The sequence below is a fragment of the Conger conger genome, chromosome 2 (assembly GCF_963514075.1).
Source record: "Conger conger chromosome 2, fConCon1.1, whole genome shotgun sequence".
Classification (NCBI taxonomy): domain Eukaryota; kingdom Metazoa; phylum Chordata; class Actinopteri; order Anguilliformes; family Congridae; genus Conger; species Conger conger.
Window position 1 is genome coordinate 60,547,689 of NC_083761.1, and position 17,241 is coordinate 60,564,929.

General features: G+C 42.9%; 1 protein-coding gene across 1 annotated transcript; it reads left to right on the forward strand.

Moving 5' to 3' along the window:
• The first annotated feature begins 1,747 nt into the window (after positions 1 to 1,747).
• On the forward strand, positions 1,748 to 14,049 carry LOC133119317 (transmembrane channel-like protein 7). The gene is made up of 16 exons (XM_061229854.1): positions 1,748 to 1,898; positions 3,839 to 4,103; positions 4,915 to 5,063; positions 5,941 to 6,096; positions 6,998 to 7,083; positions 7,576 to 7,721; positions 8,586 to 8,733; positions 8,819 to 8,986; positions 9,169 to 9,326; positions 9,716 to 9,830; positions 9,968 to 10,065; positions 10,197 to 10,380; positions 10,476 to 10,606; positions 11,346 to 11,501; positions 11,999 to 12,077; positions 12,317 to 14,049. The coding sequence occupies exons 1-16, from the start codon at positions 1,880 to 1,882 to the stop codon at positions 12,452 to 12,454; spliced, it is 2,196 nt and encodes a 731-aa protein (XP_061085838.1). The 5' UTR covers positions 1,748 to 1,879; the 3' UTR covers positions 12,455 to 14,049.
• The last annotated feature ends 3,192 nt before the right edge of the window (positions 14,050 to 17,241 follow it).

Genomic DNA, 17,241 nt, shown 5'->3' on the forward strand with positions numbered 1-17,241 from the left:
ATTCTTCACTATATCCAACCTCTGATTCTTATTATTCAAGGCATACATAGCTATGTCTTACATAATATGGGTTCTCATTCCTCTCGATCACACTGGACAAACCGTGTTATTTTTTTCAGCATATTAATTAACATCATACTGTAAATATTAATGTCATTGAGCTATGAAACAAGCACAATTTATACAGCAGGCAAAATAGACTGATTCGTTAAGTAGTTTTGCCACATGTTCATATTAATGGACAATTAATGCACGTATTAAGTCATTTATAATTAGACGATTACCAAATTAACAGTCAGCTACAACTGAGACAGACCTTGCGGTTGTTTCTTCCGTGGGAAATGCCTTCTCCGACCGCAAACAGTTTACTAATCTGCCTTATCCAATAGAATCGTTAACATTTCAAATAACGTTACTTAAAATAGGTGTAACGTTAACATTCCCGCTACACCTAGCTGGTAAAAAAAATTATGTATCGCAATGCCACCTCAGTAAGCTAATACCCACGGACGGTGGTACCAAAAGATGAACGTCACACGTAGGTGATAGAAAATCTACCTACCTTCCTGGAATTGTGGGTGCTTTGACAATGTCGTAAAACCCAGGTAAAAGTCCGGTTTGAATTGCCTACATTATGCATGCTGGCTCCATAGAGCGTAGACTACATAGGAACCGGAGAGGGTAGGAGGGGCCTGGCGGTAAAGCGTAGGAAGTAACTGGAAACTAGCTTCCACTCACTGCGCATTCTTCAGAGCAGAAGAGCGCAAAAGCTTGCTGTCCATTTTCTGGATAATATTATCTCTGTCCCCTCTACCATATCCTATTGTAATAATGTTGGGAGGAATATACATGGAAAAAATGGTTGGACATTTTCAGTTATACAACAAGAAATCTTTATAACTAATAAGTTTAAAAAAGTGGACCACTAACTTTACAAACAACCTGGAATCTCATTTTACAGTTGACAATATCCTACGATATCAAATAAGATTTCTAGCTCTCCTTCAGGAATATTATATTTGGTTGTCTGGAATATAAGTATTTAAATATAAGACTTCCATTTTTCTCATACTTTTTATCTTTATTTTAGCCCGTCCTGAGAACCAGCAGAAAAATAAAGTTTAAGTAGGCATATTTAAAATATTTTAACATATACACATGTCTTGGATGATGACAAAAACTATTTTTATTGTATCATTTCAGCATTGTAGAATTTATAGTTCTTGGACCAGAGGCTCATGTACAGGGGAAAAAATAGCCTTAGATAATTGCCGGGTATATAGCCTCGAATTTTCTATGTGAATATATAGACTATATAGCTATATAGGACAAACTAAACACAACAGGAGTTGTTTAAAATACTTGCAATTGAAGCTGTTATCCTGCTTCACTTTCAACACAAATTGTGTGTTAATGTACCAAGTAGAGTGATGGTTCCTCATGCAAACAAGCAAAATAAATTAGAAGGTTTTTGTCAAACCTATTAAATTCTGTTATAGTGTCAATTTGTATGTGTAGGTGGGCCAAATTGTTATATCGACTGGAAATAAAAAGCGTAGAATGGTTACAATATATCCAAGGTGAGGGTGGAGGAATGTCTACGGACCAACACTTAAGCCATCGGTATATTTTTAGCAATGCTATCTGAACGTCTATCAGGTTCACGTAAATCATTACCATCATACTACATCGTGGGAACCTGGAGTAGCACTTCTATGTCTCTAGGTCTGTGGGAGTAGTATCGTGACGTCGTTTGGGATACAGGAAGGGAAAATAGCTGGCGCTTCGACTCAACAAGTGGGCTTTGCTCAACTGGTGCGAGTAAGAAAAGCAGAAGTTTCATATTCACCTGGTTCACAGTCGCAATTAATCCAACTTAATGGACACCGTGGACTCAGGTAAGTGACTTTATCAAGTTCTGTAATGTGGATCGAGTTTGTCCCAGGCGGTCTTTGTAGCTGTTCACATAGTTTCGTTAGCATGTTAGCTAAGATGCTAGAACGGAGAGAAAATGTGTTGAAATAATTTCGCCAGTCAGTTTCGCAAGATTAGATTAGTCATAATAGCTATGTATACATGAACAAATTAAAATGTCTGAAGATGTCTGCCTGAAGAAACTTAACCAAGTGTTATCTAGCTAGCCGTTATGCTATGTAGCTAGCTAGCTAACTAGATGGAAGCCTGAATAACTTCACTGAATAATTCGTGTGAAATGTTTTAGAATACAATAGAATATAATTATTTGTATTTTTCAGGAACTTTAGTTTAGAATGCAATAGGAAGTAGGACTAGTGCTACCCTCACTAAGCACTTTATTAGGAACACTACTCATACTGGGTAGGGCCACCCTTTGCTCTCGAAATAGCCTCAATTCTTTGTGGCAAGGTGTTGAAAACATTGTTTGAGATTCTGTTCCATATTGACGTGATTGCATCACACAATTTCTGTAGATCTGTCAGCTACACATTCATGCTGCAAATCTCACGTTCTACCACATCCCAAATGTGTTCTATTGCATTCAGATCAGGTGACTGGGAAGGCCACATTGAACTCATTTTCATGTTCTTGAAACCAGTTTAAGATGACTTTTGCTTTGTGACATGGTGCATTATCATGCTGGAAGTAGCCATTAGAAGACGGGTACATTGTGGCCATGAAGGGATGCAACAATACTCAAATAGGCTGTGGCATTCAGGCGATAATTGCTTGGTATTAAGGGGCCAAAATGTGCCAAGAAAACATTCCCCACACCACACCACCGCCACCAGCCTCGACTCTTGACACAAGGCAGGTTGAGTCTATGGATTCATGCTGTTGGTGCCAAATTCTGACCCTACCATTCCACAGTAAGTGGAATCCGACTTGGTCTTCTGCTGTTATAGCCCATCCGCCTCAAAGTTAAACGTGTTGTGCATTCTGAGATGCTTTTCTGCTCGCCACAATTGTACAGAGTGGTGAGTTATCTGAGTTCCTGTGGCTTTTTTGTCAGCTCTGGCCATTATTCGTTGACTTGTCACATGAACAGGGCATTTCCATCTGCAGAATTGCCGCTCACTGGATTTTATTGTTATTCACGCCATTCTGAGCAATCTCTAGAGACTGTTGTGCATGAAAATCCCAGGAGATCAGCAGTTACAGAAATACTAAAACCAGGCTATTTGGCACCAACAATCATGCCACGGTCGAAATCACTGAGATCACAATTTTTCCTCCTTCTTTTAGTTGATGTGAACATTAACTGAAGCTCCTGACCCGTATCTACGGGATATTGTGCATTACTCTGCTGCCACACAATTGGCTGATTAGATAATTGCATGAATGAGTAGGTGTTCCTAATGAAGTTCTCATTGAGTGTATATTAAAGTCCTATTTATTGAACTTATGCGTGCCTAGCTAACATAGATAATGCCTAGATGTGACAATAAAGCAAACTCCAGAGGGATATTCCAGGAATAGCCTATATGGTTTTTGACAAACAACTTGACTTTGGGAGTTTTGTCTCCCCAGATGCAATGTTTTGGAAGCACAGACATTTCATTATGCCTAGAGATTAATTAGTCTGGGGCTAAAATCCCCTTGGGTCAAAATGTGAAAACCGTTGCTATTTAAATATGAATTTTGCAGAAATATCATCATGTTAATAAGTAGCAAAAAAAACCCTGATAAGTTATTGGTCAGATTATAGGCTAAATATGGAACAATGTGTGTGAATTGCAACACATTAACGTTGAAGATTTGTTGATGCCATGAGTATTTCTTGTTGTATAACTAATGCCATTAAACTACCTTTGCATTTTTCTTCATATCTGCTGTCTGGTTTTTGCTCTCTGTCCGTTAGTGTTCTACCCAGGTCCTTCGAATAACCCGTTATTGGACCAGCTACCCAGTTACCAGTCCCTGCTGTACCGAAGGAAGTCCTCAGGTGCAGGGGGCACGAAAAGAAGAGGCAGCTCTCGCACACGCTTAAACTCTCGCACGCGCGTTAGCTCAAGCTCCAGCTGGAAATGGAAAGGGGACAGGGTGGAGGAGAGGCCGACGACACTCTCTCTCGAAAGGACAGTCCGGGAGCTGCCCAAGTGCATGGAGCAGAAACGCAGAAACAAGTGAGAAACTGTTTTACCTGCTCCCTGTCTGTCTTAATGTGTGCATTTAGAAGTAATTCCGCACTTTTCAGGTACAAGTTCGCAAATTGTGTTAAAGTAAGGTTTGAAAGGGCTGGGTTTTCGATCCTCACGGTCCCTGAAATGTGAGTTGACAGAGAAGTTTTTTTTCTCTATATCACAAAAACATTTCAGTCATGCAATAATTTTATAAGACTCTGAGATTGCACCCTGTGTATCATGTAATTTTGTGTTTGACAGTTATAATTTGCTTGCTGCGACAACAGTCCACTGAGGCTGTATTGAATTGCTAGCTATAGAGATCAAGTTTTCTTCCTTCAAAGGGGGAGGCCAGTGTTATTGAATTACCTTTCCACAGAGTCTCGATGACTGGCTATTATACAGTAATTCCACAGCATTACTGTTTAGCACTGCCTACTACTTCGTAATGAACACCATCTGAATAAGATAACTGGAATGAGGTTGCAAGACAAACAAAATTTGTCTTTTTTCTGAATTGTCACTGCATAAAATCGCTGCCTTGTCCTTGTTGACGTTTGTATGGTGTGAAGGGTGCTGTGTGAAGAGGCTAAGCTTGGATTTCCTGGGCCTGCTTAATGAGGTTATTGCAGGGATGCTAGACCCCAGTTCTGGAGGGCTGCACTATCTGCTGCTTTTCATTATTTCATCACCAGTGACGAGTGAAGTCACTGACTGGCTAAAGAGCCCGATCACCTTGTTTCCAAGGGGTTTATTGGTTGCTGATTTAAAGGAAACCTCAACCCCTGACGCCCCATGGGTTGTTTTGTGTTAGCGTGGAGCGCATAGAGCAGGCCCGGGACCTGAGCGCCTGGAAGCAGTGGGGACAGAGCGCACGGCACTCCCTCAAGAGGCTGAAGGAAGACTGTGGGCAGGCCCTGAGCTGGCTGGAGCTGTGGAGGCAAGACATCCACGTCATAGAGGGTAAGCTGGACAAAGGCCCTTATCCTCTGTTCTTTTGGGCCTGTTGTTGTCTAACTTTAGTGAGCTTTGACCTTAAATTTCAGCAAAATAAATGTAAATTAGTGCAACATTATTCATCGTATGTATCATTATCAATTCATTTTCTTTTGCATTTTGACAGAAGATAAAATCATTCTGGTTGAAATGATTCTGCGTTGCAAAATGGGGAGTGCAGAATTAGGATCACTTTGATATAGAATTTTATTATTATTATTTTTTTTTTAAACTGGTCCCTAAAGAATACAGATAAGCACATTAATTTCAGGCTGCTTTTACAGCTTTCCACCATTCCTATTCACAGTCCACCAACTGAGCTGTGCTGTATTGCTAAACCTAGTCAACCAGAGCAGGGCTCCACAACATTTATCCTGGGACTATGGGGTAACTCCGAAACCAATTTAGAACCAAGAAACCAGGTAAAGAAAGTAAATTGGGTGATTAACTCCTTTTATTGATCAATTAGCTAAGTGCTGAACTATCATGAAAATCATTACTGCAATTTTGCAACGTAGGATCATTTAAAGGGTTTTTAAAGATGAAGACTGGCCCAGGTAAAATAAATAGTAGGATTTTAATAGGGCCTCAAAACAATAGTATAGCAGTTATTTTGATTGGTTAAAATGGTATAAAGTTGTGAGTGCACTCTTTGGATTTTACGGTAGTTACCTGTACACTTCAGTGCCATATGGCACTTGGGACTGAAAGGGTTAATAAAGACCTGTTGGTCAGAATAAACAACTACAGTGCATTTCATACAAAGATGATTCAGTTGTTGATTCCAGTGCTGAACTGGAGAGAAACCCGGGGCTCTTATCCTCCTGCTCTCCGTGCTCCCCAGGGATGTTTGGCACTGGGATCCTGTCTTACTTCTCCTTCCTACGCTTCCTGGTGCTGCTCAACTTTGTCATCTTCCTCCTGATGTTTGGCTTCGTCATGCTGCCCATCATCATCACACACCGTGCGTCTGGAAATGCCACCTTCAACCCCAAACATGGTAAGGACTGGGCAGAAGTCCAGGCAGGCAGGCATCTGTCCAAGTCCGGCTTAGCATAGTTGTCCCTTTAATGTGGAAGATAACCAGTTAAACCCGTTTCTCGAATTACAGAGCAAAGCAAATATAACTCATACATAAATCCTGGAATTAAATTGCAAGTACTCTTTTTGATCTCTTAAAAATGATCTCTCGCATTCATCTAGGCTGGGTTTAAAATCTTGTCTGTAGTTCACTGTTTTTGTGAAGGCTATGTGATGAAATGGTGCTGGGCTTTTATGGACTCTTATGGACTCATGGTAGGTTCTCTGGACAAAAAAAATAATATTTTTTTTAATAATTTTAATTTTAAATGATTAAGGGATTCTTAATTGAGGCGGCACGGATGGTGCAGTGGGTAGCACTGCCGCCTCACAGCAAGGAAGTCCTGGGTTCGAATCCCCGAATCTGTGCGGAGTTTGCATGTTCTCCCCATGTCTGCGTGGGTTTCCTCCGGGTACTCCGGTTTCCTCCCACAGTCCAAAGACATGCACGTTAGGCTGATTGGAGAGTCTAAATTGCCCATAGGTATGAGTGTGTGAGTGAATGGTGTGTGTGCCCTGAGATAGACTGGCGACCTGTCCAGGGTGTATTCCTGCCTTTCGCCCAATGTATGCTGGGATAGGCTCCAGCCCCCCTGCGACCCTGATCAGGATAAGCGGGTTCAGATAATGGATGGATGGATGGATTCTTAATTGTAATTGTCTATAAACATTCCCCCACGGATAGTGTCATGTTACATACCAATCATTCACCAAGTGTATGGCCTTCACAGGAATGCATGGCCCTCAAAACTGAATGTTATCCCTGTATGTGCGGTATGGTTTATTGTGCTGTATCATTGCGGTATTGTATGATTTTTCAGAAGGTGAATGTACCATATACCCCAGCACATCTCGTCGTGGGCTGGTCGTATTCCATCATTATATCACAGACCTTCTCTCAGGGACGGTATGTGCCGCTGGTTTCAGATAATAGACTCATTGTCTATTTATGCTGTGGGATTAGAATTTGTCTCTGCAAATGTACAGGAATGACTTTGTTGTGATTTTTTTATCTGAGGTATGCTGTTGCTGTGAAACTGCTTGTATTTTCAGACATAATGACAGGTCTTTACACCACATATAGATCGGTAGTTAAGGCTCCAAACAGTTTGAGTAAAATTGATACATTTTTATATTTGTAAGTCTATCAGAAGAAATACGAGGGTAGAGGTTTTTTGATCAAGAGCTTAGCTAATAATTGAGTACAGGCCTTTAAGCTGCATTTCACTTGCTGGAAAAAGCTGTGTACATAGGCTATAGAATATATTCTAGAAAAAACTAATTTCATGCCAATATAGCATAAATGTATATTCCTTCATTTGCTGATTCAGAATTGAATGTGTGCAGCACAGGAATGTGTACAGTATTTTTCAACTACTTCTTATTTCATGTTATTCAGGGCTTTCTGGAAGAAACCTACCTGTTCTATGGCTACTATAAGGTGGAAACCATAGATTTCCCCAGTTTCAGATATAATCTCCCCTTGGCCTACGTGCTCATCACCGTTGCCTACCTCTTCCTGAGTCTCATTTGGATTGTTAAGAGGTACTACCCGGAATGATTGCTGCCCAGATCTGTAGGGTGCTGTTTTCAACAATATACACTCAGTGGGCAATTGATACACCAGCTTGTTAATGTAAATATTTAATCATTACATTACATTATTGGCATTTGGCAGACGCTCTTATCCAGAGCGACATACAGTTGATTAGACTAAGCAGGAGACAATCCTCCCCAGGAGCAATGCAGGGTTAAGGGCCTTGCTCAAGGGCCAAACGGCTGTGTAGATCTTATTGTGGCTACACCGGGATTAGAACCACCGACCTTGCGTGTCCCAGTCATTTACCTTAACCACTACGCTACGGGCCGCGCCTTATCAGCCAATCATGTGGCAGCGACTAAGTGGATAAAAGCATGCAGATATTGTCAAGAGGTTCAGCTGTTTTTCAGACCTAAAGATAAGTAATAAATACCTAATAAAGTGCTCACTAAGTGTATTTTAGATATGCAGTGCTATCAACACTTCCCTGTTGTTTGAGCAAACGTTTGGCATGAGGTGAAAGTCCTGCTAGCCTGTGCCTTCATGGTCCAGCAATAAAGCTTAGTAAAATGGAAGGTGCCTTGAATGAGCACTGAGTGATTGGAGAAGGTCAATGGGGCCAGCGCAGAGCCAGCTGCTGGTTTGGTCTGAGTGTATCATGGGTCATGGGGCAGTCTATAGCCTAGTGGCTAAGTGACTGGGACCTGGAAAGTCAGTGGTTCAAGCCCCAGCCACAATAAGATCAGTGCAGCTGTTGGGCCCTTGAGCAAGGCCCTTAGCCCCACATTGCTCCCTGCTTTGTCGAATTAACTGTAAGTGGCTTTGGATAAAAACCAATTACACTGTAATGGGTCTTCTCTGTCCCACAGATCAGCAACCGGATTCAAAAGGAAACTTGTGCAGGACCAGGACCGCTTCCAGAGCTTCTGCAACAAGATCTTCGCCGGCTGGGACTTCTGCATCACCAACGAGATGGCGGCTCGGCTGAAGAAGAGGAGCCTGCAGTACGAGCTGAAGGTGAGGCCCGGGGCCCGGAACCGGGGATGGGGATGGGGAAAACAGGCACGGTTCCACCCGCCCTGACCCTGCTCTTTCTCCGCAGACGGACCTGGAGGAGGAGCGGAGCAGGCAGAAGGTCGCCGGCCGCACGGTCAGGGAGAAGTGCCGGATATACGTGCTGCGGCTGGTCCTCAACTTGTTTGTGGTGGCCGTGCTGGCTGCCTGCTTCTACAGTATCTACAGGGCCACCATCTTCTCACAGGAGGCCCAGGTGAGGGGTGCCAATGCACTTTTACCTTACTTTTTGTAGATATCTTTATTATCCCTTCAGACTGACCCTTTTCAGTTATACCGAAGACCATTATCCATTAGATGTGAGGATGCTGTTGATTTCTTCAGACATGGTGTCGTCCCTGAAGCAACATGTAAAGGCGCTTGTTCTCTTTTTCCCAGATGTACCCACCACGCAACTTCATCCTGCAACTCATCTATGAGTACCTCCCCTCCATGGTCATCACGCTGGCCAACTTCATCACCCCGCTCTTGTTCTCCTTCATCATCCAGTTCGAGGACTACTCTCCTGCCTTTGAGATCCGCTTCACACTGATGAGGTGATGCCTGTGTGCTCCCCGCTCACACGATAATGAGTGCAGTTTTTTTAGTTCAGCTTCATTATCATATGCATAGAAATTCTTGTGTGTTGGCCTTGAATGAGCCTTGAATGAGAAGAAATAAGAAATAAGATTATGTGATTAAAAAAACAAACTCGGAATTTTGTGATAAGCTGCGACCAGCTGTGACTATGGGCAGTGCTTGAAAGTTGTTTGGACAGACAGCCTGACCAAGACTAAGAACTGTCCAAATAGACAGTATTAGACCAAATAGAACTGTCAATAGTCGACCTGGGATATGTGGGATTCAGTCGATGTCCCCTGAATTACACTGTAAATGAAAGTGTGGCAGTTGGCTGATGTTATTCCTATCCTACGTATCTGTCCAGGTGTGTGTTCATGCGTTTGGCCAGCATTGGGGTGCTGCTCTTCTCCCTCTGGTCTCAGATCACCTCCTGTGGGAGTTCCAGCTGCCTCTGTGGATACAATCACAAGCTCTATCCGGTGAGTGAGGCACAGAGCGAATGGGATCAAGGGAGAAGGCTGGGATGGGATGGATGAGTGACTTAGCTGGGATAGGGCATTGTGGGAGATGGTGAGCATATCTGACCTCTCCCCCCTGTCCTCCATCTTTCTTCCAGTGCTGGGAGTCCCGTGTCGGTCAGGAGATGTACAAACTCATGATCTTCGATTTTATCATCATCGGCGCCGTCACCATCTTTGTAGAGTTTCCACGGAAGTAAGTTCCCTCGTCGCCTCAAATGACATTCAGCGGTCAAAGGTCAAAGGGTGTTCAGGACGAAGATGTGCATCGGTGTGATTTGCCTGCATCTCTGAGTAACCTAACTCGACCATGGTTTCCTCCCTCAGGCTGTTTGTCACGTACTGTGACTGCAGTTTGGCCAAATGGTGGGGTCAACAGGAGTTTGCTATTCCCCAGAACGTGCTGGAGATTGTGTACGGCCAGACCATCTGCTGGATTGGTGCATTCTACTGCCCCCTGCTCCCAGCCATTAGCACCATCAAGTACTTCATTGTCTTCTACATCAAGAAGGTTCAGTGCCTTTGTCACTAATGCGGTCTTGTTTGGTCTGGAGTGATTGTCAGTGTGAAGGTTGTTGCTGTAGTGTAACAGTGTCTGTTCTGCAGATGACGCTGGTGAAGAACTGCCGCCCAGCCACTCGTCCCTTCCGGGCCTCTAGCTCCAACTTCTTCTTTCTGGTGGTGCTGCTGATTGGCTTGGCACTGGCCTGTGTGCCCGTGATTGTCAGCATCGCTCAGTGAGTACCCGGTGTGTGTGTTTGTACATGTGCGTGCGACTGTTAGTATTGTACAGTGAGTCCCCTCTGTGTGTGTCTGTCTGTCTGTCTGTCTGTGTGTTTGTGTGTGTGCATGTGATTGTCAACATCACACAGTGTGCACCCAGTGTGTGTGTGTTTGTGTAGTGTGTGTGTGTGTGTCTGTCTGTCTGTCTTTGTGTTTGTGTTCATACATGTGCGTGTGACTGTCAGCATTGTACAGTGAGTTCCCTGTGTGTGGTTGTGTTTGTGTTGTGTGTGTGTGTACATGTGCGTGTGACTGTCAGCATTGTACAGTGAGTTCCCTGTGTGTGTGGTTGTGTTTGTGTTGTGTGTGTGTGTGTGTGTGTGTGTGTGTGTGTGTGTGTGTGTGTACATGTGCGTGTGACTGTCAGCATAGTACAGTGAGTTCCCTGTGTGTGTGGTTGTGTTTGTGTTGTGTGTGTGTGTACATGTGCGTGTGACTGTCAGCATTGTACAGTGAGTTCCCTGTGTGTGTGGTTGTGTTTGTGTTGTGTGTGTGTGTACATGTGCGTGTGACTGTCAGCATTGTACAGTGAGTTCCCTGTGTGTGTGGTTGTGTTTGTGTTGTGTGTGTGTGTGTGTGTGTGTGTGTACATACATACATGTGCGTGTGACTGTCAGCATTGTAAAGTGAGTTCCCTGTATGCACAGTGATGTGCTTGTGCAGCAGCGTTTAAACACGCTCTTATTGTGACAGAATAAACTCGTCCCACGCGTGCGGCCCCTTCATGAACTACAACACGTCGTGGGAGGTGGTGCCGCAGGCGGTGTCCCAGCTGCCCGGGGGCCTGAATACCTTCCTGAAGGCCATTTCCTCAGAGGCCTTCGCCGTCACCTTCTTTGTGGTGACAGGGTGAGTCCTGAGGCAGCGAGAGTGTGAGCACTGCTTTATGTTCACAGTGCTGCAGCCTTTCCTCTACAAATACAGGGCTGTCCATTAACCTGCCTGGAGCACTGCTGCTAGTAAGGTCAAAAACTTTGTAGCACCAACAAAAAGAAATGACAGCACAAACCTTGTGGATAACTTCTTTGATATAAAAAAACTTTAAACTTTGGACATAGTAGTATTGTAGCTTTGGTATGAAATAAAAATTATATGTGAATGTTAAAGAATCATAGTGGTGGCTTGTAATACAGAATGCAGGCAGTTGTCCATCTGAGAAGAGAACTTGTGTTGAGAGGCCTACAGATTTACCATTAACGTTAAAAGTCAATTGAGCCAAACTACTTGTTGAACGGGTGCCAGGGGATTTATTTTGTTTGCGCAGTGGATTTTTAATTGGAAATCCCACAGTATTGTCACACACTGCAGCACTGACCCTGACGCCCTGTGTTGTGCTTTGTCTGCAGCCTGGCCATGTTTTATGTGATTGCGCTTGCCGGAGCCCACAAGCGCGTGGTGAATCAGCTGAGGGAGCAGCTCGCCATGGTGAGTGCACAGGTGTCAGGAGGGCGAGAAAACGCCACTTCCTTATTACTTACAGACTTGGCCTATTTACCTTGTGTACTAGACTTATGTCCATGGCTGTACAACAGATTCTATGTGAATTGTACCTTATCCAACGTATGCTGTAGTTTGTTCTATGACCTGGGTGTGTACGTTTTTCTACGTTACTTTGGATAAAAGCATCTGCTAAATAAAATGTAATGTAATGTTCTGTTCTGCAGGAAGGGAGGGACAAGCGCTTCCTGATCCAGAAGCTGTACCAGGCACAGAAGACGCCTGTGAGATCCACCCAAAATCTCGAAGAACCCGGAGGGGTGTTTCTGGTTCAGCCTCCTGCGGTCTCTGCCACACACGTGTGAGGTTGGGCAGGCAGCACGTGTGCCTCCGGCAGCTAGACCTGGTATGCACACAGCCCCTCAGACAGCCGGTTGACCAGCCCCCTGGAGAACCAGCCACAGAGCTACTGCATTAACTGCACATCAGTCTGGCCCAAAGTGAACGAACGTCAGTCAAACTTGTGCTCGGTCTACTGGTCTTTCTAAGGAGTGTCCCTGACTCCGAAGTATTTCAGCTTAACCCGGTCTCCCAGGAAGCATCGACCGGTGGTAAACGAGGACCAATATGTTTATCCTCTTTTTTTAACCATTATGTCACTAACTGCTTTGGTCATCATGATCTTATTTAGTCCATGTTTTGTATTTTTAAATACATGTCTTGAATGTTTTCTTTATCTTTTTGTTTCTGTTCATATGTATGCTGGGGATATTCTAATGTTTTCCTTCCGGGAAGGACTTTTTATCTGTAAAAAAACACTAACTTCTAAAAGTATATAATAATAAGATTTTTTATTATGTAACACTAAAGTCTAAAGGATATAAAAACAAATGCATTTTATTGTCTAGTCACAGAATGAAAAACACAGAAGAAAACAGGCTATCTTTTAAATCAAAAAGACATGGTACTACTTTTGAGAGAATTTACACTGACGCACATTATATGTTCTCTCACTTCCCTTTTCATTGTAGCTGTATATCTGAGCCTTTTATTGTGCTTTCGGACTGTTTGGGGTCTAAAGCTGCATTAATTGGGAATGTGTCCCCCGGCATATACTTTTAAACCAAATATGGATTTCAACCACTACCTCTTTTCCACCTTTCTGAAGAACACGGTGGATGGAGGCTCCTTGCTTCTTTGAGTTGTTTCTCCTGTATTTGCACAATGCGATATTTTTTATACTGTTACATTTTTTATCATATGTGACCCGTTCTATCGTAATCAGTTGTAAATCAATGGCTTTACTCATAAATATGTTTATGTATAAATGATCATTTTTGGGTGTTTCAGTATTTCATCATTTTGTAGAACAGTATATTGGCTTTCATAGTATGCATTCAGAGTAAAAATACAGTTTTTAAGCTTTTAAACTCAAAATGTTGAAGTGAAATTGTTTGGAGGCTAGCCAGCATTTCACTGTTCACCAGTCACAAGCAACCACGTCAACAGCGTTTGTGGCTACAGTATGTTAGTGTATTTACATTCAAGGTCTGTAGGACTTAATGTCAAGAGTTAATGTTCAGAGTAAATATATAGTTTTAAAGGGTTGATACATAAGATGGCAAGTTATAGCCCCAGAGTTTTGTTAGCTCATGTAACTCTCGCTACGAAACTTTGAAGCCGTTTTCGTCATGTTTTTTTTTGGCTCTCAAAATCTAACGGAACACAACTCCCTTGATATCTGGAGTAGAGAGATAACTTTGGTCTCCTTAGAAAGCTTAATTAGTTTATAAAACTCAAAATATGTTTTGGGTTTCAACTTATTTTGCTAGAGCAGGTCACATATCCACTAACAAAATATTTGGGATTTGTCTACCAAATGTTTCTTTTCATTTGAAAAGTCAATTTAAATTTGAAATGTAAATTAAAAATAAATATTTACATTTTCAAGAAAATATTATATCTGGCTTGCCATGTTCATTTGTATTTGTAAATGCAGTTGTATTGCAATGCTTTCAGTTGATTTATCTTAAAATATTGGAGAAAATATATATTATAATATAATTATGATTGAAATGTAGCCCAACAGCACAAAATAATAAAACCGTAAGTTATGTTGCGGGAAGTTCAGTCATAATTTTTAATTTACATTGAGGAGGATCTTTCTGGTATGAGTGTGTGAGTGAATGGACTGGCGACCTGTCCAGGGTGTATTCTTGTCTTTCGCCCAATGTATGCTGGGATAGGCTCCAGCCCCCCTGCGACCCTGTTCAGGATAACCGGGTTAAGATAATGGATGGATGGATGGAGGATCTTTCTGACAAGCTGTGCTTTGCTGTAGAAAAACCTTTCTCCTGTCTCTGGTCCCTGATTGATATACCCGACCAGACCGGCAGATGTCGTCTGTAAGATAAAGTGTGAAAGGTAACCAGGTTTGAGGTCAGGCCAGCCAAGATCAATCTCACCAAACACCCTGTCTGGCTGTGAACGATGGCCAAGGTCATTGGTGAGATTCAGACGGTGATTTCCCACCTCACGGGCTGGCAGCTTTCAAGCCTCCACTGAGGATTTTGACATTTTACACAGTTTCCAGCGTGGGCACCCTTGACTCAGCCGTCTGCTCTTCAGCATCCCCAGGTGAGGTGCTCTCTCCATCCTTCTGTTCCCCCCCGGGGTCAGAGCGGTCGCTGAGGCTGCCTGTGTCTCCAGACAAGGCCAGGCATGTCCTCAGAAGGCAGGGTGTCCCCGCCCCGTTCGCCTGGCTCTGCAGACTAAGGGCAGCGCTGCTTTCAGCTGTGTCTGCTGCAGCCCCCTCTTCCTCTGGAATGCAAGCCCTGTCATCTTCGCCGCCCAAGTCTTTGCTATTAGCCACGTAGCCGTCTGTGTGGCTGAGCTTCTCTGTGCATGGTTCTCGACATATCCTGCAGGACTCTGCGTGGGTCGGTGTGTCTGTTCTCACATGACTGCCCTCTTCTTCTCCTCCTTCCCTCCCTCTGCTCCCTGTCCCTCCTGACTTTTCTCTCCCTTTCCTGACGGCTGTGACACAGGGTCGGTCCGCTCTGCCGGCTCTGACATCAGGGCTGTTGCACCTAAGGAGCTGCTTGCTTCTCTTCCTGGTTCCTCCGCCCCTGCCCTCTACCCGTCTCCGACATTGGGACTTTCTCTTTGTATCTGGAAAGCAAGCAGAGCAAATTGCAAACTGTGAAGCTATAGGGTATATGTGTTATATTATTTTCAAAAGGCTTTTGCAGGTTGTGCAATGTAAAGCTAGAGGTTTTTGGGCAGCAGATGAATAATCTAGTGTTATCATGAATCAGCCTTTGTCCATGTCCTTGCTCTGTCAGCAACGGGTGATAAATAATGAGAATAATTGCATAGGCGTTTCCTGTGGCCAATGCGCAAGATTTGGATTTGCAAAACGTTTTACATTTAGCCTAACAGTAAGTGACTGGTCTATTAATTGTCCCTTGAGTTATGGATAAATGTAACCTGCAGCACAGAAGGTTTGGTTTTGTAATTTTTCATTATGAGCAGATAGCCAGTGCCCACAAGAGCAAAAGGATATCTTCTTGATGTTTTTATTTTATGTTTTATTTAAAAGAATCAGATGTATAGGTCTCACCTCCTTGGACCTGGATTGGTGGTAAGAACATATCTCTCTCTCTCTGGAAAAGAAGCCAATAATGTGTTAATGATGTCACAGACTGAATCCTTGGCACTGCATAGATTGACTGCAGAGGTACAATAATGTTTTTAATGTTCTCATGAATAAATTATTCATGCTGCAAAGTGGGACAGACAGAAATGCTTAACACCATTCCGTAAGTTGTTGGCTACAATCCTATTGGTGCCATGTTGCCATGGACTTAGTTGTGGGTATACATGAGCAAATAGCTCAAACAGTACAAGAGTAATGAGAAGAATGCTGACTAACAGAATAGGTTGCGTGACTTGCACAATATCCCCTGTATATATTCAAAACAAAATGGGCAAGCCCAAGTAGGCATTCCATTATAGCATAATGGAGCAGAGATGACTGGAAAAAGATACTTACCCTCCCACAAACATTGTCCTGTCTGGTATTTGCTCTGGGAAGTGCAGCCAGTCTACCAGCCAAAGAATTAACGGCCTTTTATGAAAAGGGAGAGAACTGTGATCATTAAAGATATCAAATATCATTCAGTCATGATGCAGTACACATTGCTGTTTTATTGTGTTCATAAATCATTAACTTTTACAAAATAGATACTGGGAGGAACTTTTTTTCCCAGCCAGAAAAACCTTGAGAAATTGCCAATTGACTGATGTTTCATGAAAACAGCACACTGTAGCCTAACAGTCACACTCTTTAACAGTACTCTTGTTTGCTATTTTCTCCTATGCATTTCTATTAATATTGTGTAAACTTAGTTGGTCGTTGGGACCGCAATAATGTCCATAGCACATTCACAACAGCACAATATTTCACATAAAAACTTCAACTATTATATTAACCTTATAACTATTACTATTAGGAATACAATTTCTTACCGCAGCCTCTACAAGCCTTGAGGCTGATGACACTAGTCGCATGAGTTCTCCATTAGTGATATAAGGAGCAGGTACTCTACGCCGTCTTTCCAAGGATTCTGACAAATGATCAGCAGCTCTGGAATTAGAGGTGTGGAATAGGCATTGTATACTGTATTACATGTTATTTCTTTGCTTTAAGGTACTGACCAACATTACCTGTACTTGCAAGATGTGCTGAAGTAGTTTGCATTGTTGTTGCCTGAAATGGTATACTTCTGGAGAATAAAAAAAGTGCAACATGCAGTGATACATGTGTTAAATGATTTTCAGTGCAACACACAATATTTACTGTTGCCACGCTTTTTTTAACTTGGCTCTTGTGTTCAACCTGTTCTCAGATTTAACCCCATGCCTTTCCCATTGCACAACCCTTCTAAGCTCCTCTTCACTAAAGTTACATTTCATACTCATACACTTTCCCAGCACTTCAAAGGGAAAGCTATAGTGCTGTAGAACACATTACATTATTGTGAAAGCATCACAGCAGACAATTCACATATCAATAATCCTCTCACACACTAGCATAATACTGAGGGGGTAATGACCCACCTTAGGTGATGGGTCAAAGCCATCTTCCTTC

Excerpts from the sequence above, each read along its gene's own strand:
- LOC133119317 (XM_061229854.1), top strand. Across the intron at positions 8,987-9,168 it reads TCTTCTCACAGGAGGCCCAG|ATGTACCCACCACGCAACTT; the intron begins GTGAGGGGTGCC and ends TCTTTTTCCCAG. Across the intron at positions 9,831-9,967 it reads ACAATCACAAGCTCTATCCG|TGCTGGGAGTCCCGTGTCGG; the intron begins GTGAGTGAGGCA and ends TCTTTCTTCCAG.